General features: G+C 42.8%; 1 protein-coding gene across 1 annotated transcript in view; it reads left to right on the top strand.

Annotated features, from left to right (window-relative positions):
• Stard9 (StAR related lipid transfer domain containing 9) overlaps positions 1-20,901 on the top strand; it is a 94,303-nt gene that overhangs the window by 49,326 nt on the left and 24,076 nt on the right. Inside the window, exons 9-21 of the mRNA XM_051183618.1 lie at positions 968-1,040; positions 3,093-3,160; positions 4,905-5,002; positions 5,372-5,581; positions 5,768-5,865; positions 7,440-7,517; positions 11,980-12,159; positions 15,549-15,600; positions 15,916-16,053; positions 16,546-16,631; positions 16,718-16,821; positions 19,588-19,778; positions 20,238-20,712. Of these exons, the coding sequence (XP_051039575.1) occupies positions 968-1,040; positions 3,093-3,160; positions 4,905-5,002; positions 5,372-5,581; positions 5,768-5,865; positions 7,440-7,517; positions 11,980-12,159; positions 15,549-15,600; positions 15,916-16,053; positions 16,546-16,631; positions 16,718-16,821; positions 19,588-19,778; positions 20,238-20,712 (1,851 nt within the window). The remainder of the gene's footprint in view (positions 1-967; positions 1,041-3,092; positions 3,161-4,904; positions 5,003-5,371; positions 5,582-5,767; positions 5,866-7,439; positions 7,518-11,979; positions 12,160-15,548; positions 15,601-15,915; positions 16,054-16,545; positions 16,632-16,717; positions 16,822-19,587; positions 19,779-20,237; positions 20,713-20,901) is intronic.

Genomic DNA, 20,901 nt, shown 5'->3' with positions numbered 1-20,901 from the left:
CCACAGTGCCTGGCTTTTTAATCAGTGAGCCATCTGCCTAGCCTTGTTTCTGAATGATATAAGGTTTGTCCAGTCTGGTGTCAAGTTTAACAATCCTGCTACTTTTATCTCTCAAGTGCTGGGATTTCAGGTGTAAATCACCATTTTCAATACAAGTTACTTGTCATATTTAAAATAGGTCTATCTTTGGGATATTGTTTCAGGTTAATAGCACCTAAATATTCTCATTTTTACTCTTTGTCTTAGAGTTTCTGTTGCTATGAAGAGACACAATGACCATGGCAACTCTTATAAAGAAGACATTTAATTGGGACAGGTTTATAGTTTTAGAGGTTCAGTCCATTATCATGATGGGGAGCATGGTGGTGTGCAGGTAGACATGGTGCTGGAGTAGGTAAGAGTCCTACATCTTACAGACAAGAGGAAGTTGACTTAAAATCACACTGAGGGAAGCTTGAGCCAGAGACCTCAAAGCCCACCTCCACAGTGACACACTTCTTCCAACAAGGCCACACCTTCTAACAGTGCCACTCCCTTTGGGGGCCGTTTTCTTTCAAACCACCACACTCTGGAATTTTGCTTTTAAAATTTCAAAACTGTTTTAATGTTAGTGTGAAATAACTCTCTTTTTTTATTGTCAGATAATAGTACCTAGAGTGCTGCTCTGCCTTCTTTGGACTATTCGTATTTCTTTTTAATATTTATTACTTTTATATGAATGATTGTCTTGCTGGAATGTATGTGCACTACATGTGTGCTGTGCCCACAGAGCAGCTGGAGTTACAGATGGTTGTGAGCTGCCATGTGGGTCCTAGGGTTTGAAGTCAGGTTGTCAGACTTGGCAGCAGGTGCCTTCACTCACTAAAGCAGCTCCTTAACCTCAGTCCTAACACTTCTTATGTTCAGAAAGGTCTCTTAGGTTCCACCATGCTTAAATAGTCCTAACAGCTTTGTCTTGTCTGCACAGGATCACAGCAGCCACCCATGTTCACGAGGCCAGCAGCAGATCCCATGCCATCTTCACTGTCCACTACACACAGGTTGGTGTCCTTCTTACTGGAAGAATTCTTTCTCATGCGTTGTGATTACTTTCTTCCACTACTTTCTCTTCTTTTCCTCCTGCCTTTGTACTTACATGTTCTCTGATACAACTGACTTCTCCATTATCTTCTGCTTATCTTTGTTCATAACAGTTCAGAATATGTCACTTATTAAATCAGTATGGGTCTTTCTTAAAAAGTTAGAGAATACCTAATCATATGACCCAGGCAACATTCCCTCCTAGGTATCTGTCTAGCCAACAGACCAGAAGTCTTACCCATAAAAAACCTGTATGCAAGTTTTTTCACACTTTAATCTCATATCATTAAGCCTTCAGTCCACTAACAATTAGAGGACTCTTGATTTGGAGTTATTATTAATTAGGACAGTTTGTACCCAGACTAATTTTGATAGATTTATAAAAATGAAACATGCCTGCCATTGATCACATTCACACTCTTCATCATGAGGCTCTAGCTTCCAAACCTGTGGCTAATTTTCATCAGCACTAGGTGAAACACTGGTTTTCTGGTCATTTGCAACATCAGATCTCTGAAGACGCAGCTTACCTGACAATTAATAGGAATGATCTATATTTATCATTGAAGATGACAGAATCGATAATGTAAATTAGAAATTTACAGTGTCTTATGGATACCAAGCAAATGCTGCACACCCAGTTTTTGGTTTGAATGATTGCTTGGTTCCTAGGGACAGTGTTTGATACTGTTGTATGCAAGTATTCACAGCAGCTTTATTTGTAATTGCCTAATGTCTTTTGAGAAGTAAATAGATAACCATGACACATATCTATACAATGGAATACTCAGTAAACATGAACTAATGATACATGCTTTAGGGTATTTGAGTCTCAAAATATGCCCAGCAAAAGAAGACCAAATATTGTATGATTCCAGTTTTAGGAAATATTCCAAAAGGCAGACTTGTATTGAATAGTGTTGAATAGTGATTACTTGAGCTGGAGATGGGAGCAAAGATTAATTCCAAACACATTTGAAAGAAATTGAGGGTAACTGGAAATATTCTAAAACTTTATTTTGATGATGAACATTTTATAGATAGGGCTGGAAAAATGGCTCTACAGTGAAGAGTGTTTACTGCTCTTGCAAAAGATCTAAATTCTGTTCCTAGCACCAAGGTCAGGCAGCTCACACCTACCTGTATCTTCAGGGTATCTGGCACCTTCCAACATGCTGTGGTACTTACACTCACATGCACACAGCCCCCAGAGACACAAACACACATACATACAATTAAAAAACTAAAATAAAATAATTAAAATAAATCTTAATTTTTTGTTGTTATTTTTTTGAGACAGGATTTCTCTGTGTAGCTTTAGAGCCTGTCCTAACACTTGAGCTGTAGACCAGGCTGGCCTTGAACTCGCATAGAACCTGCCTCTGCCCCCCGAGTACTGTAATTAAAGGCATGCACTACCACCGCCCAGCCAAATCTTTAAAAATTTATAAAGCAAGCCAGGCTTGGTGATAAATGTCTTTAATCCTAGCATTCAGGAAAAAGAGGCAGGTAGATCTCTCTTAACCCTAACCCTATGAGTTTGAGGCCAGCCTGGTCTACAGAGTAAGTTCTAGGCCAGCTAGGACTACACAGAGAAACCTTGTCTGGAAAAAAACCAAAAAATTATAAAACAAACCCACATTGAGTTTGGGGAGGAGAAATAATGAGAAATAGTTTTGTTGGTGGTGGATTGCTGAATGGAACATGTAAAGTTCTTACCCTAGAAAACCAACATGCTATGACTGGGCAGAATAACAGACCTGATCGAGGGTTATCATACCTGCTGTGGCTCTTTGCTGGTGAAAGTCAGAGTCCATTGATTGGCTTGCTTGATAAGTGGCACTAACATTCTTAGTGCTCCTAAAACTACTCAGCGTCTGGAGCTTTTCCCTGCTCGATGTAAGTTGTGTTGTGATTTTAATGAAATGATGCTGATTTAGGACTTTGGTGAGGACAGTATGGGGGGTGCTAATCATTCTGAATGTCAACTTTAAATGGTGTTTGTCTTTTAGGCAATCCTCCAGAATAACCTCCCCTCAGAGACTGTCAGCAAGATCAACCTTGTGGACCTAGCAGGCAGGTAATTGGGGTTTCAAAGCCAGGGAGAATTATTGTTCCCTTGACACGGCCTTGCTTCTTGCCCACTTTACATGGAATAGGTGTGATCCTAGGTTTTGCCTTGTTTAAATGTTTTAATCACCCTGAGATTACAAAAGAAGGAATTCTTGAATGCTAGCTTAAAGGTCAAGAACTGGGAAATTCTTCCATATCCTAGGATATGAGTCTCAACTACCTGTTGGGACCTTTTAAAACTTCCCAAGCACATTTTGAGTTCCAGCACTCAGGAGGCAGAGGCAGGTGGATCTCTCTGAATTCAAAGCCAGCATGGTCTCCTGAGTGAGTCCCAGGACAGCCAGGGCTGCACAGAGAAGCCCTGTCTTTTTGAAAAACAAGGCACCTTATAAAGTCTACATCTCACATCAGAATAATGAGTGATTATGTAGGTGAGGAAAAGTCTGGTGTTGCATTGATCTCATTGTGCAGACAGGATTAAAAAACAACTGTTCTATGAAATAAGCTAAGTTAGTATACTTTTTCCATCAACTGTAGCTGTATAAACTACTTTATATTTTTAAAAAAGATATTGTGCTTTGAGTTATTAGAAGTAAGCATTCATACTGTATTCATATTGTAGCCAAATATGTATTCAGAAAGAAGAAAAATTTGAGGATGATGTCATATGAAAGTATGTGATTGTTGGGGAATATTATTTTAAGGTGTGTGACTTGTTTATGCTGCCTTTGTTTAACTCTGTGAAGCTGTGTTACTGTACCTGTCTAGAACACCTGGCGGTACTAATAAAAAAGCTGAATGTCCAATAGTGAAACAGGAGCTGGCAGGCCAAGAGTATAAATAGGAAGAGAGCTGATCAAGGAGAGGACATCAGGGTCAGCCACCCAGCCATCTAGTTACACAGCAATCCACAGAGTAAGAATAAAATTTACAGAAGTAAGAGAACAGGAACAGCCCAGAGGCAAAAGGTTAACAGGATACTTAAAGTTAGGAAAAGCTGGCTAGCAACAAGCCAAGCTAAGGCCAGGTATTCATAAGTAATAATAAGACTCCCTGTGTGATTGACTTGGGAGCTGGGTGGTGGGCCCTTCAAAACAACCAAAAAGAGACAGAAGAGTAAAACACCAATAATATATAACAAAATTTTTTCAATATGGAATTTCAAAAAAAAAAAAAAAACCAAACCAAACCAAAACAAAACAAAAAAACCAAAAACAAAAAATGAGCATCACTGTCTTAAAAACTAAGTGTGACGGTGTAGCCCTGGCTTTAGTCCCAGCACAGCGATGTAGTGAGGGGTTGGGGAAGCTCAGTCCTGTCTGAAGGAGTATCAGCAAGCAAGTCTACCTGTGAGAGACTGCTACCATCAATACTGTAGACTGGCATTGTTTGGCCTAAAGTGCTCTGGCACTCCCCTCCCCTCATCAAAAAGTCACTAGCAGGATTTACAGAGGGGTCTGTGTGGAGTCAGTCTTACAGTCTTACATCCCGTTCTGGGGCTCTATGCTGACCTCGATGCTGAGGAGAGCCTCCTTTGGAGGCAACTCCAAACTGTCATGGTTGCCACTAAATGGGATGCTGGATCTGCTTCTGTCTGATTCCAGAAAGAAGGAAAGTGTTCAGGATAATGACACAGGAAAGAGTAATATAAGGGAACTGGTTCTATGGGTCTGTTGCAACATGGTGGGTCCAAAAGCATGTAGAATAGTGTCCTGTTTGCTTTAGTTTTTACTTTTATTGTTCTGTTCTAGTGAGAGAGCAGATCCCAGTTACTGCAAGAACCGGATTACTGAAGGTGCCAATATCAACAAGTCTCTTGTGACTCTGGGGATTGTCATCTCCACTTTAGGTATTTTGCTGATGAATTCAGGGTGGTTGGAGTGGGAGGGAGACTTTGGAATAACTCATACTACTTTCATTTTGTCAAATTAGGGTAGATGCTTTCAAGATTATTTTTTGGTAGGGTTACTTTTTGGTTTGAGCATGAAAACCTGGTGGTTTTAGAAAGAATATCAGTAACCATTATTATAGAATCATGTTAAAATGGTCCATATCCCAAGTTCAAAGTCTGATATAAGCTTCAGTCTCCCAGCATGTGCAGAAAATGAGTATGATACTCACTCTGTGTTCTGCAGTTGCTTTGTTTTAGTGTAATTGCTTCATAATCCCTTCTGTATTCTACTTCTTCTTAGTCTTCTTTTTTTTTTTAAATATTAAGCTCAAAACTCCCAAGTGTTCAGCAGCTGTCAAAGCCTCAGTAGTGCAGCCAGCAGTGGAGGTGACAGTGGGATTCCTAGCACTGCATCTGGGACCAGCAGTGGAGGGGGACCTGTAAGGAGGCAGTCTTACATCCCATACCGGGACTCTGTGCTGACCTGGCTACTGAAGGAGAGCCTCGGAGGCAACTCCAAAACCATCATGGTTGCCAGTAAGTGGGATGCCGGATCTGCTTCTCTTTGGAGCTAGTATTGTGCCTAGAAAATGTACTGACCACTTTTGTTCCTCAGTCTCTCAAGAGTATCTCATGCAGTGGGGGCATTAGCAGTAAGACAAGTGAGTAAAGCTGGGGTGGAAGGACCCCAGTGTATTTCTCAGCTTTATCTTTCTACCTCAGCTGTGTCCCCTGCACATACCAGCTACAGTGAGACCATGAGTACTCTGAGATATGCATCCAATGCCAAAAACATCGTCAACAAGCCACAGGTGAATGAGGTAAGGCCTTCATTGGAAGTCCCAGTCTAATACAGTTTGAAGTTCTGTATTCTCTGTTTTTTTTTACTCATTATTTTTGTCATAGTTAGCTTCTCCGTTGTCATGATAAGACATTGAAGAAAAGCAACTTTGGGAAAAGAGGTGCATTTCTCACTTTTCTGTTGTGGGGTAAAATGCCATAACCAAGGCAACTTATAGAAGAAGTAAGAGTTTATTTGGGGCTTATAGTCCCAGAGGGTTAGAGTCCTTGGTGGCAAAGTAGATGTAGCAGGTGTCAAGTGTGTGGAGCAGCAGCTGAGAGCTTACATCTCAGTCTCACAGGAGGCAGAGAGAGCTGGCTAGCAATGGCTTTGAAATCTCAAAACCCACTCACAGAGATGCATTCCCTCTGGCAAGGCCACACCTCCTTATCCTCCCCAAATAGCCACCAACTTAGTATTCAAATGTCTAAGACTTACAGGATATATCTTATTCAGCCTCCCCCCACAAAAAAAGGGGGTTGGCACATCATATAGATTATAGTTAATCATCTCAGGAAGCTGAGGTAGAAACCTGGAACTATTCTACTTGCTGGCTCATTCATCTTGAGTTTTGCATACCTTGAGTCTAGGACTACCTACCTAGAAGTGACATTGTCCACAGTCAGCCGGACCCTCCCTATCAATCAATAATCAAGAAAATACCCCACAGGCTTGCCTGTAGGCCAGTCTGATACAGGCGTTTTCTTGTGGAGGTTCCAGTTTCCCAGATGACGAGCTGTGTCAAGTTGACAGAGCAGTAATGAGCACAGTTTTCATCCAGACTTGCCTTCTGCAAACGATGCTCCTTTCTCCCAATGTAGTCCCTGCCTTTCTATGATCTCTACTGTTTTCGAGTGTTTCTTTGTAATTTTATAAACTTTGTAATTTCCTCCAGGTGTTTCTTTAAGGCCATTCTTCAGATGATCCCTAGTGTAAGATTGCCACTCTAAGAAAAGTCAGTTGGAAGCTTCTGTTTGATGCTTTCATTTTTAATTAATACTGATAACTGTGTCTGAGTTTTATTGTATAAATTGCAGTTGACTTCTCTTTTGGATTAAACTGGGAGTATGAAGAAATTGTGGTTTTGAAAGCAGGGTAATGACAAGAACATTGCAAGTATTTCTTACCTCTTGGAGATTTCAGTGAAATGTTTCAGAGCAGGGGTTACAGCTGATGAACAGACATACCTAGCCCACCTAGGAGCTGTTTTCAAAGGCAGTGCGATTAAGCATGTATCAGATTTAATCCTCATACAAGAGGATTAGCATTTGTGAGCTTCCCTGGCCTATTCTAAGGTGATTTTCAAAGTTCATATGCAAAAGAGTCACCTGAATAGTTTGTTAAACATGGTTGAATCCCAACTCTCAAGAACTGCTTTTTGGGGTGAAGCCAGAATTTGCATTTGTCACATGTTCTTGAATGAATCTGATACTGTGGGTCTGGGATTATACTTTGAGAAGTCACTCCCAAAGAACAACAGCTCTCCAAACTAGCTCTTCATAGTAGTTTGGGACCTGCTATGAGCCAGTGGTGACTGAGTTCTCTGTGTTTCAGGATGCCAATGTGAAGCTCATCCGAGAACTCAGGGAGGAGATTGATAGGCTGAAAGCCATGCTACTGAGATTTGAACTGGTATGTGGCAGCCAATACTTCCATATTCAAATGATGGGTGGTCTTGTCCCCCCCATGGGTGGGGTTTGCCATGTCCATGTTTTCAAATTTTATTATTATTGTGTGTTTGTGTGACCATGAGTGGAGAGGTCAGAAGACAGCTTTCTAGAGTTGGTTCTGACCTTCTCCCTTGGCCTCTGGGGATATTACTCAGGTTGTTGGGCTTGCAGAGCATCTAGATGACTCTGTGCTTCCTGTTTTCAGTGGACAGTGATGGATCAAAGGCAGAAGGATTTCCCTGATTTTTCTGTGTAGCTTCAGATAGCTGGATGCCCTCTCCTTGTGCCACCTCTTATATAGAAGACACTTGCCTTATTGGCCCTTGCTCTTTGTGGAGACAGATAAGTGGAATTGGGCCCTAGAGAAAAATTTATTTCAATTCTCCTCCTTTGTACTTACATGAGCCCAAATACCAAATGTTCCTGACTTATTTCTGATGTTGGTGGTAAAGTCTTTGTTTTATCTATACTTTATCCTTCTTAAGTGTAATGATGAAACTTAATTGTAGTTGATGGAAAACATCAGAACTCATCAGCCCCCCACTCCCCCAACCTCTGTGCAGAGGAACTTCAGCTTATTAAATGATGAACTGGATAAGAAGGAGCTAGTCCTCCAGAAGGATTTGCAAACCTTTCAAATATCCTGGAAGTAAGTTTGCTGTCTCCTTCTGTTATTGCTCATCTAAGTGTACTCCCCTTGGTGGGGCTGAAAGGGTCTTTGTAGTTCAGAATCATTTTTCTTTCATTGAGCCTTGAGTAGGGAAGGTATTTGCCTTAGTTGATAGTAATGGCTTTCTTTGTAGTTATTTTCTCAGGTTCATGATAGCCTCGTTTGGATAGTGTGAGTAGCCTAGAAAAATTATTTTATAGTTAGCAAATCTAGTAAATTTCCTAGTCAGGTAACTAGCATGTATTCACAGATTGAGCACTCAGTGTGAAGCTTCAAGGGTTACAGGAGTCCGTGCCTCAGGTGGCCACAGACCATTTAGATGGATACATAGAGGTTGGAGTGCTTCATGAGGTGTCTGATAAGGAAGAAACCATTATAGCCTGTAATTTTTGGAGCAGCAATCATGTGCTGGCAGGCAGAGAACTGGCTTTGAAGCAGACTTTGAAGGACTGATAGTTGTTAGAGAGGGAGAAGAGCATTTTGCATGAGGGAGAGATAACATAAGCAAAGCCATGAGCTGGGAGAGTGGCACGGGACAGTGACGGCATGGAAGCATGTGCTGTAGGGAAGACAGTGTTCACCATGCAGAGTTGCGAACAGAAGATGAAAGCCAGTTCAGAAAGGATGAATGTGATGTATGTGGGGTCAGCTTCTTGAATCAGATTGGTGACATCCAATAGAGTATGAAAGAGTAAAAGCAAAAAGACCCACTAAGGAAGAATGGAGAAGCAGAATAACTGTGATTCCCATAGACATTTAAAAGAAAAAAACCCAGACCTTTGTTGTTTTCTTTTTTTGTTTGTTTGGTTGGTTGGATGGTTTTTTTTTGAGGGGTTTTGTTGGTCATGGATTTAAATCCTATTATCAGATCTCTCATATCGCCACAATTCTGTTGTAGTCAGACTTTCTTTTCCGCCACTAGCCCCAAATAACAACACAGAGACTTATTAATTATAAAAACTCTCCCTTACCTTAGGCTTGTTCCTAACTAGTTCTTATAACTTAAATTAACCCATATTTTTTTAATCTATGTTCTTTGATGAGGCTCATTGCCTCATCTTAATACCACCCTGTAGCATGAGTCCTAATTGTTCTTAGTAATAAAAACCCAGAGTCAGATAAGCAGAGCAGCCAGCCACTAGAGTTCCTTCCTCTATGAAATCCTCAGACCAAAGAGGGCTAGTTCCTGTCTCCTTCCATCTTATATTCCTCTCTGCCCAGCCATATAACTTCCTGTCTCCACCTACCTGTTGCTGGGATTAAAGCTCTACCTCTAATTTTCAGGAAAGCTTTATTTGTTAGAGCACAAACAAAATATCGCCAAATGTCTCCTTTTTTATCTAAAATTTAAAAAAGTTATAACTAATAACTAATATATGACTATTAGTCACATATACATATATATATGACTAATATATAACTAATAACTAAGATATGAAGAAGAGTACCAATCTTTCAAGGAAGCAAAGTATCTTTCATTATTCATGGGTGATGAAACTGAGCGTAAAACTGATTTCAAGCTCATTAGCCCTTTCACCTTCCCTAGGCTAGCAGAGCTGGACTTGAATATGTGTCTGCTGCTATTTGATCTAGACTGTGAACGTGGGTGGAGGTGGCTGCCCAGAACTGATGTGGGGAGGGGAGTTATTCTCATTAGAGTCTTCTCTAGAGTGTGCCAGGCCACATAACTGGCCACATGCTAGAAACCCAGTCCAAACCAGCCCCTTACAGGTGACTTATGGTTTCCTTGGTTTTACAAACACAACTCAATAATATTTAAATAATTTTGCTAGAGTATTTTAAATACTTGTATATAAATTTTGCATATTTCCTCTAAGTATTTCCTTTATGAGAAGTTACTTTCCTAACTCCAATTATTTTTTCTGAGTGCTCTTAATTCTTCTGTTTCCAGGATAAGTCTTTGCATACATTACTGTTATGAGTAGGTTTTTCCCTGCCGGTCTGGTCCCACAGCCACACTAGCCCCAAATAACACACAGAGACACTGTATTAGATAGAAAGTTGTTGATCAGTTACTAGTTTATCTGCTGGCTCTGTCTTAAATCATTACAGTGTCTACCAGAAGGGAGCAAAGACCTTGAATTTAACATAGTCCCTCATGTTCCTCAGTCTTTACCCCAAGACCTCTAAGCTTTGATGTGTTGACTTTAAAACTCTGAGGGCATCCACAAGAGTGGGAAGGCACACAGCAGGGGAAATGAGACCCAGTACGAGCAGAAAACATATTGTGTGAAAAAGAAAAACAACCCAGGTGAGCTGTGGAAACTTCATAAAATAGGGGAAAGGACTTCGTTCTCACCACCCAGAGATGTTCACTGTATCTGCATGGAATGAAAACATACATGGTATCCCATAAATACACATTTGTATGCATCAACACAAGTTTTGGAGACAAGCTCAACAACATTTTTAAATCAAAAAAAGAAGAGGAAGAAATAAAACTCTGTGTTCCTGGCATTTAGTTATCATTCAGTGTTATATCGTTTATTGCTGCTATTTTATTATTACATGTCTTCAGACAAGTTCCATACAGTCAGTCTGGGAGGATTCCTGTCAGTGAGTGCTGTGTGTATCTTTGAGCCAGGTGCAGACTTAATATAACTCAAGGTGCTACATATGTGGGAAGAAATGTTAGGTCATAAGAGGAATCCTAAAAATAGAGTACATAAAAATAAGATGCAGAGGTGGTGGTGCTTACCTTTGATCCCAGCACTTGGAAGGCAGAGGCAGGTAGAGTGAGTTCCAGGACAGCCAGGGCTACACAGTAAAAACCCTATCTCAAAAAATAAAACAAAAGAAAAACAAAGAAAAAAGATGCAGAAAGGGTAATTGTAATTGTAGATATCTGGGCAATATCAGTTAATTGGAATAACATTCTGTGATAGGTTTCTGTTGCTATGAGTTAGAGCTACCTGAGAGAGGAGGAAAGGTTATTTTGGGGCTGAAGAGATTGCTGAGTGGGTAAGAACTCTTACTGTACAAACATGAGGCCCTGAGTTCAGGTCCACAGAACCCATGTAAAAAGCAAGGTAGAATGGGATTACCCGTCAGCCTCTCTAGCTTCTGCATGTGGTCACATCTGTGCAGGTACACACAGAGAGCAGAACACATGACCAAACAATGGAGGCGGAAGAAGTGTACACATAGAATCACATACAGGCTCTGAGTTTTCACAGATTGTAGGTTTCCATGATCCGTAGTTGCTGGCCCATTGCTGAGGGCCTGTGGTAAGGCAGATCATCCTGGTGAAGGGAACATAATGGCAGCTGGGCATGAGAAGTGAGGCAGGAAGGAGCCAGGGACATGCTACATCTTTCTACTTCCTGTGACCTACTTCCTCCAGTTAGGCCCCACTTACCAAGTTTACATCACATCGCAAAACAATGCCACCAGCTAGGGACCAAGTCTTTAACACAGGAGCCTGTGAGGCATTTCATATTTACACCATGACACATTCATATTTTTCTATTTAAAAGAACAATGTATGCTCACTGAGGAAAAACGTAAGCATTTATCAAAGGAGCTTCCATTTATGAAAGTAATACTTGCTTATTGAAGAAAACTTAAAACACACAAAGCACTCACAGATGAGAAGGTACAGGGGCCTCTTTGAGGTCCTGAATAGTAACAGCAGAGATCATGAGGAAGTAAAATACTGGGGTAACAGGTGCGAGTGCACTTCAGTCTGCTCCCCACACAGGGAGGGAGTCTGTCATCTCTTGTACCTCTCCAGATAGACCAGCGGACTCAAGCCTGGACTCGGGAGTGGAATGACTGGAAGGCACTCATGGAGCATTATAGTATGGATATCAACAGGAGGAGGGCTGGGGTGGTCATCGACTCCAGCCTGCCACACCTGATGGCTTTGGAAGGTGACGTGCTCAGCACAGGTGTTGTAATTTATCACCTCAAGGTGAGGAGGCTAGGGCAGATGTTTTAAAACGTCACCATTTTCTGAATCACTGATAGAATCTCGAGTGAGGAGAGGAAGTGAGATGTTAGGTGGGAAAGCTTGGGGTAGCAGCAGAGGAGTAAGAACCATGGCTATGTTTGAATCTTAGACCTGGAGGCAGTGGTGACTCCATCTGAATATAGGGTTGTTAATTCTCATTTAGTCAGTGAATTCAGAGTCTCCCTGCTCCTTGGTGCGTCTATCAGTGGACCACTGAGGTGGCATTTTAGTTTATTTCTAATTCTGGCATTTCTGCCCTTTATGGAGCCATATTCTTTTTTGTTCCTGTTTTGTGTTTTTTATTTCATGGTTGTTTTTCCTGCATGTATGTCTGTGTATTGTGCGCATGCCTGGTGCTCACAGAGGTCAATGTGGGGACATTGGATCATCTGGTACGAGAGTAACAGAAAGTTGTGAGCCACCATGTAGGTGCTGAGAATTGAACCCAGGTCCTCTGGAAAAACTGCAGGCAGTGCTTTTAATCAACGAGCCATCTCTCTAGTCCCATCCTCATATATATTTTTTTTTCTTTTCCCAAGACAGGGTTTCTTTGTGTAGCTTTGTAGACCAGGCTGGCCTCAAACTCACAGAGATCGCCTGCCTCTGCCTCCCAAGTGCTGAGATTAAAGGCATGTGCCATCACTGCCTGGATCCCACATATTATTTGTATGGTTTGTTTTGATTGTGGCTTAAATAAGTATACAACTGTAGTGATCCAAGATTCTGTGCATTTTTTATTTAGTTGCTCCCTTGGTCACACACCTTGGTAGTATAAACATTTTTCTCTTGGGCCACCTTGGAAAGTTCCTTAGTGGAACAGGACAGGTGGGTGGAGCAGAGATGGCTGATACCTTGTAATGACTTATAATTACCTTTGTGTCAGTAACTGCTGGCAGAAAGAAGTGAAAAGAACAGCAAACACAGTGATCACCTAAGTGCTTGTTATCTGAGAGTTCATCACCTTTTAGTCATAGTTTCATGATATTCTGAGGCCCTTATTCTTTTGGGAGGAACACACTCCATCATCAAGAGACCCTGAACTAACATGCAGACTTAGAGAAGTAGAACTGATAAAATGGGTGTGTGGTGGGGGAATTTATTAGAATGGTTTACAGGTAGTGGTCCAGCTAGTCCAACAGTGGTGGCTTCCCAACAGAAAAGCCAAGAATCCAGTAGTTATTCTGTCCACAAAGACTCATCTGGTCTTAACTCTACATTGGAATCCAGAAGAAGTAGGTTGTAACACCAGTGAAGGAATGCCTTAGTAACAGAGTAGATGAACTTGCCAACAGGAATGAGGACAAGCAAGCAAAAAGCCAAAGAGCATCTTTCCATGTCCTGTTATATGGGCTGACACCAGAAGGTGTGACCCAGATTTAGAGTGTGTCTTAGTTACTGTTTTATTGATCTGAAGAGACACTATGACCAAGTCAACTTATAAAACAAAAGCATGTAATTGAGGGCTTCCTTTCAGTTTCAGAGGGTTAGTCAAGGCAGGCAGGCAGGCATGGCATGGTACGGCACTGGGGCAGTAGCCAAGAGCTCACATCTGATCTCAAAGCTGAAAGGCTGAGAGAGAGAAAGTCTGGGCCTGGTGAGGGCTGTTGAAACCTCAGAGCCCAGTGACATACCTACTCTGACAAGGCCGTACTTAATTCCTCCCTAACAGGTCCACTAACTGGGACCCAGCATTCAAACATGAGGATATGGGGAACATTCTCTCTTAAACCACCACAGGATGGGTCTTCTTACCTCAGAGATTCCCTTGGATTGGATCCTAAAATGCCCTGTCCAGATGCTAGGGTTTTGGTTGTCTCCATATATAGTCAAGCAGACAGCCAAGATCAGCCATCATACTCCTCCCTTGGCAGTGTTGACTTGTATTCAGGGAGGAGAGGTAGAGAAGCATAAAGCAAGACAGAATGTCTTTGCTCCCAGGATTCATATGCTGTCTTGGGAAACCTACAAGGTCTCCCTGTCCTTGCTGCTGAAAGTGTGGTCTAGTGGTGATTTTAGTCACTTTGAAAACCTCCCATTAGGGAGGTTTTATGGTGAGGCTGAGAAAAAAGCCACAGCTTTTCTATTTAGCAAATAGGTTTTCTAGACAATTTACTTCAGATTCCTGGCCTCTAAGAAGGCTGTAAGAAGGATACAGTAAGTCAGGTGGTGGTGGCACACACCTTTGATCCAAGCACTCAGGAAGTAGAGGCAGGTAGGATCCCTGTGAAGTCAAGGCAAGCCTGGTCTACAGAGTTGAGTTTCAGGACAGCCAGGACTATACACAGAGAAAACCCTGTCTTGGAAAACCAAAACCAAACAAACAAACAGAAAAAAGACACAGTAATACCAGCATTTGTTGCATTTGGGGTTGTTAAAGTATTAAATAAAGCCAAGCATCATTGTAAATGATGGGAGGCAGAGGCAGGAAATTGAGAGTTCAAGGCCAGCCCAGGCTACATAGTGGCACATACATTTAATCCCAGCAGTTGGGAGGCAGAGGTAGGTGTATCTCTGAGTTTGAGGCCAGCCTAGTCTACAGAGTGTATTCCAGGACAGGCTCCAAAGCAATACAGAGAAACCCTGTCTGGTGGTGGTGGGGGGAGGGGAGAAGCAAGCAAACAAAAAGATGTCTACAAAACACTTAGTATAATACCTGGGACATAGCAAATGGTTACTTAAGAAGTGGTGAAGATAGGCCTTCAAATAAGCATCTTTGTCATCGTGTCTCTACCTCCTTAATCGTGTATAGTCTATAGTGGATTTGTCATAATCCAAGGCCCAAAGGCCATAGTCCTCTACTAATTCAATGGTTTGCTTGTATTAACACTAGTTGCCTGTGCTCTCTTCTACTCTCTTCCAGTTTCTTTTGATTCTAGAGACACCTTGTCCCTATTTGTGCTTTACCCTTCATAGACTTTGGCATCTGTTATGCTTCCTCTACAGAGCAAGAAGGTAACAATCCATGAATCTTTGATCAAATACAGGCCACACTAACTTTAGTTGCTTTGAGAATAAAGACTATGTCTGCCCCTTTCTTTTACTGGAGAATTTCTGACCAGCAGCTATATCTATTCCCTGACTTCAGAGTTTGTCAGCACTTGTTGGGCTTTGCAAATAGCCAGTGCTGTGTATTACTATTAGTGTTACTGTTTGCTTTTGTCCTCCTGGACTGCAGAGTGAGTGGATGGAAGGTCAGGACAGCTTAGACTGAAATTGGGAAATGGTTCTAACAGTGCAGAAATGGGCATGGGAAGACACTGATTACACACAAATATGCACTGAGCTTTGAGGATGGGGCTATGTCTCATTTTTATTCATATTGGGATGTCTTCCTTCTTTCCTCCCCACAGGAGGGGACAACAAAAATAGGAAGAATTGATTCAGACCAGGAACCGGACATTGGTAGGTGGTCTACATGGGCAGCTGTTTGTTCCTGAAAGGGTTACTACAGGAAGCTGATGGTTTTGGAGAGAAAAGGAATCTCTGAAGTGTTGAGCATCTGCTTTTCTTTCTGCTGCTAGCTTTTGGGTCTGGGAGTTGGAAGGAGGCGGCTTATACACAGGGAGACTTTCCGCTCTGGGTGGTTTCAGGTGTTGGGTGTTCCTTTTTTGTTCCGATGGGAAATATTCTGGCTGTTGGGTTGAATTTTGTAAAAACTGGGAGAGGCATTCTCCTGATTGATTTCCCACTCAGGTTGCCCCTCCCCCACCTCTTTAGTCCTTCAGGGCCAGTGGATTGAGAGGGACCACTGCACCATCACTAGCACTTGTGGAGTGGTCATTCTCCGGCCTACCCACGGGGCACGCTGTACAGTCAATGGCCGAGAGGTCACTGCTTCCTGCCGCCTGACTCAAGGTAAGACTGTCTATCTACCTGTGTATATCTAGGTGAATGATGGATATCTTCAATCTCATGGATCTAATGGGCTCAATAAAGCAAGCTTCAACCATGTATTATTCAGCCTCTGCACCCAGAGACCTGAAGACTTCCTAATATGATCCTCCTCCTAGGACCCAAGAGTAGAGAATGACTTGTGGAAATTTGTGCTTGCTTATCTGTGCCTCAAGTTCTTCTTCATCTGTGATAATGAGAGCATATGTCAAGACTGCGTGAAGTCTGTTTTTTTTTCTTTCTCGGTTGTATGCTATAAATACTTGGTGTCAGTATGCCTCTAGTACTCCAACTACCCTACCTGGAACTTGCCCTGCTATTTATTTGATTATAATTGTGAGATGTATAAAATGCATATCAACTTAACAAAATTATCCATTTAATGTAGGCATTAGTTTCTCTCAGTTATGTACTCGGAGCACAGTCATGGACTAAACTCTTGTCTGTGTGTTGAAGGAGCTGTTATAACACTGGGGAAAGCACAGAAGTTCCGATTTAACCACCCTGCTGAGGCTGCTTTGCTGCGACACCACAGACCTCAGGTCAGTACGGCTGCAATTTCTGAGTGGCTGTTTGGGAAGCTTCCACATTGCTCCATTGGGCTCATGCCTTTCCCTTCATTTTTCAGGTTGGAGAAGCTCTTTGCAGTAGTGGTTCTTTGGAATGGCTGGACCTGGATGGAGATGTCACTGCCTCAAGACTGGGTCTCTGTCCTGCACTTTGGAAGAAGAGGTAAGAATCTACTGCTTGTACCAGTGGAGTCTCCTGGATTTGCTTATTAGTCTGTAACAGAATGGAACTGGGAAATATTTGTATAACTACTATGGTCTGAACAAGTCTGCTCCAGACTGACTTGGGCATGTGTGATGACTTGAAAATAAAATGTTCTCCATAGGCTGTTTTGTTGCATGACTTTTGAGGTCCAGAACCTTTAGGAGGTAGGGTAGGAATGGATGAAGTAGGTTATTGCAGGTGCATTCTTGGGGGTGCATTGTTCTCTACACCCCCTCCATTCCCCTCTCTCTATCCATTCACCATGAGGTGAGGCACTGTTTTACTCCACCACATGTGCTCCAGAGCAATGTGCCTGCCCAAGCTGTGGAGGTGATCTCCCAGAGACTGGGACCTCTGAACTGGGGAGCTAGGATGAACCCTTTTCTCAAGCTGTTTCTCTCAAGAGTTTGCTACACCAATTAAAAACTGACTGAGCAATCTGAAAATGCTGAGCTGGCTGCTGAGTTTGTAGCTGACAGGGAGGTGGCCATGGCCCTCCTGCTTGGTTTTCATCTCTCTTCTCTGAAAGACATGTATCTCCCCTGTCAACAAGATTTAACTGGGAGGTATTAGCAGGCATCTCTGGTACTGCTTCTAAACCTCACTTCCCCACAGTTCCTTTTAAATCCTGGCGCATGAGCTCATAATATATAACTGTTAGCTTACAGAATATATGGCTTCCTCTGGATTCTAAAAAACGAATTTCTTCTTTACTCTGTCATAACCAACAATGCAGAGCTATGCATATGAGGGAACAGGACATGCGAGAACAATAAGAAAACATCTTGAGATTTTGCCTTCGATCCTACTTCACCTGCTTTCTTGAGTTACTTTTATATGTAATTGGCAGCAGCTGGTTTTCTACTTCCTCATTATCCTTTCTATATATAATCTCCTTCTCAGCCTGATATCTGGTGGGTTTGCCCCTGGAAGCTCTTTTGTTCCTTTTAGCCAGACTGATCTGTAACATCATGTCTAACTGTAGGAAAGTTTAGTAGGGGATCTGGTGACCAGGTAGTATACAGGGATGCTGGAGTTACCTAAGATGGAAGGCAGCCATTGTTAGATGTAGGTCCTTAGCTGCCCAGGGAACTTGAAAAATGTGCTTAGCAGAGGCATCCTTCTGGCTGAGGCTATGTGGCAGCTTGGGTAAACATGCTGTGTCATCTTGGACAGTCTCCCTGGCAGCCCCATGCAGAACTGCAGCAGCTGCTGCTTCCCTGAAAGGAATGAGAGCTCTCCTATGAGAAAGCAAGTTGTAAACTTGGGAGCTGGGGAAACACTCTGGGAAGGAAGCCGAGTAACCCCAGGGGATTCAGAATATATGGATCCCCACTTTGCCACTTGAATTGGGTGTTCTATGGGTTTTAGCTGGGCTTATCTAGGCCTCATGTGATGGGTTTATGTTCATAGTTCAGCCATTACTGTGGCTCAAGTTTGAAGTAGTAATACAAGCATGATATGTAAATATATGTGCAAAATATTTTGTTTTAACATTTTTTTCTTCCCAGTATTTCTAAAGTTTTCTGTATTTCCTGAGGGAATTTTAGTAGAAACCCATAATTCTTTCATTTTTAAAGGACAGAGCTCTTCTGTCTGTGTACACACACGTGCACATTTGGTGTGTATGTGTAGCTCTTCCGTATATGTACACATGCATGTGCACATTTGGTGTGTGTGTAGCTCTTCTGTATGTACACACCCATGTGAACATGTTGGGTGTGTGTGTGTGTGTGGCTCTTCTGTATGTGTACACACACGTGCACACCTTTGGTATTGGTGTGTGTTGCTCTTCTGTATGTGTACACCCATGTGCACATGTTTGGTGTGTGTAGCTCTTCTGTATGTGTACACACACATGTGCACATGTTTGGTGTGGGTGTGTGTTGCTCTTCTGTATGTGTACACACACATGTGCATGTTTGGTGTGGGGGGGGGCCTAAAGTTGACATCAGTGTCTCTCGATGGTTCCACTCTGTTTACTGAGGCAGGGTCCCTAAGTGATCCTAGAGCTTCCAGTTCTAGACTAGCCAACTTGCCCTGGGGACCCTCTGCCTTTCAAGGCCTGGGATTCCTGGTAGCTATCTTGCTTGCTTGTCTTTTATGTGTATTCTGGGGATCCAAGTCCTGTTCCTCATATTCACTAACCTCAAACTCATAATCTTCCTGCCTCTGCCACCAGAACATTAGGGTTAAAGGCATGTGCTACCACACTCAGCTTTTTGTACCTTTAACATTTGTTTTACTCTTCTGATTTCCTTATGATCCAGGTGTGGTGGCACTTGCCTTTAATCCCAGAACTCAGGAGGCAGAGGCAGAGGCAGGTGGAGCTTTGTGAGTTCAAGGGCAACCTGTTCTGTGTGGTGAGTTCCCAGACAGCCAGGGCTACGTAGAGATACCCTGTCTCAAAAACAAAACAAACACACACACAAAAAAAATTAACAACAAAAAACTGGTTTACTCTCATGATTTCCTTATGAAAGTGAATTTGGGTTTCTACTAAACCCACAATTCTAAGAATATTGTAGTGTAATGACTTTTCTCTGCTCCTATATTATGACTTCATGAGTTGTCTGTGACAACACACCTATTTGTTCCAAGTTGACAGATGTCTGAAGTCCTTTCTACCCTGTTGAATTCACGAGTACTCTCAGAGGGACTTAAATCTCCCACCCCTTGTCCTGAGTTTGGTTTGCTTGGGTGACCCTGGACCTTTTGTCACAGGAAAGTGCTACAAGAAGAGTGTGACAAGAACCAGCAGACATCAAGAAATGGCAAGATATCCCATAGAGCCTGGACTGAGCAACAGCAGTGCTGTGTGGGGGATCTGAGACAGCAAGCCATAGAAGGACAGGGTAGAGTTCAGAAGGAGCCAGAACTGGACCAGACACATAACAGCCAGCAGATAGAAGACAGTAGGTGTCTTTGTCTAAGGTGTCTGTTTCACCTGCCTTCTTCAGTCTCATGCTGCCAACCTTCTGTATTCTGGCCATTACTGTCTTTATGATATGATGGAATCTTTTGTTCTGGGAGTTCTCTCCCTTCTTTTAGAGACAAGATGCTCACACACGGGGGCTGGAAATAAGCAAGTGGACTTGTCTATGGCCTCTCAGAATGCTGCACCTCCTGCTGGCTCCCTCCAGTGTGCTTGTCTGTGCATTCCCACCCGCCCCACTTGTCCACTGTTACATTGAGGCCTACACATCTCCCTTTCTTTCCCCTTCAGTAGGGAAGCCCTGTAGCTCTCACTTGCCACATCACACTATCCAACCCTTTTATCTCCTCACAGCTCTGGCCATGACTGGAGATGTCTGAGTCCAGGCAGCCATAGGCACAAAGTGCTGACCTTCTCTCTGGGTGTTTTTGGTTCCCAGACCAGCAGTGGCTACTCAGAGGAGAGTCCTGGCTAGCCAGCTTACAGGAGATACAGCAAGGAGACAACAGTGGAGAAGAGAAAGAACTTGAGGCCTTTGTGGCACCTGATGCTTGGCTTCCAACAGTTCCTCAGATTCTACCATCCCCACTGGTCCAAAGCCATAAGAGGGTGATACAGCTGCAGCGCTTACGGAGACGCATTTCTCGGGCTACAGTGTGGAACATCAGGCAGAAAAAGATCTCATTACAGCTGGAGAGAATTATTAAGAAGCGGAGGCTCCCGGAGACCCAGAGGAGACTGGAGCAGCTCAGGGCACTCTACTGGCTCCAGGATGATGGTGCCTCCAAGGGCCCAAGTTGGGTCTCCAGCTCTAACACTACAGGACCAGGTTCTCAGCGTAGAAGCAGATGGACAACTTGTAGCTCTCTGAGCCTCCAAAGGCTCTGCAGCCAACGTTTGTCCCAGCTACACAGGTACCAGTGATGTGTACCAGGAGCAGTGTCTGGAGTTACCCAGGCAGTGTTCTTTACTTCTAAGGGCTTCTTCAGCTGTGAGGTGGAGACCTGTTTATTCCTCTGGTCCTTCAGGCTTCTCTCCTTGTCTACATATGTTTACACAATCAGACTGTTCTTATCCTTATGGAGCTGCTCTTGCTCCCAGAT

This window comes from Phodopus roborovskii, unplaced genomic scaffold, assembly GCF_943737965.1.
Source record: "Phodopus roborovskii unplaced genomic scaffold, PHOROB, whole genome shotgun sequence".
NCBI lineage: Eukaryota > Metazoa > Chordata > Mammalia > Rodentia > Cricetidae > Phodopus > Phodopus roborovskii.
The sequence above is the reverse complement of the archived record's forward strand: the minus strand, read 5'-3'. Positions and strand labels throughout refer to the sequence as shown.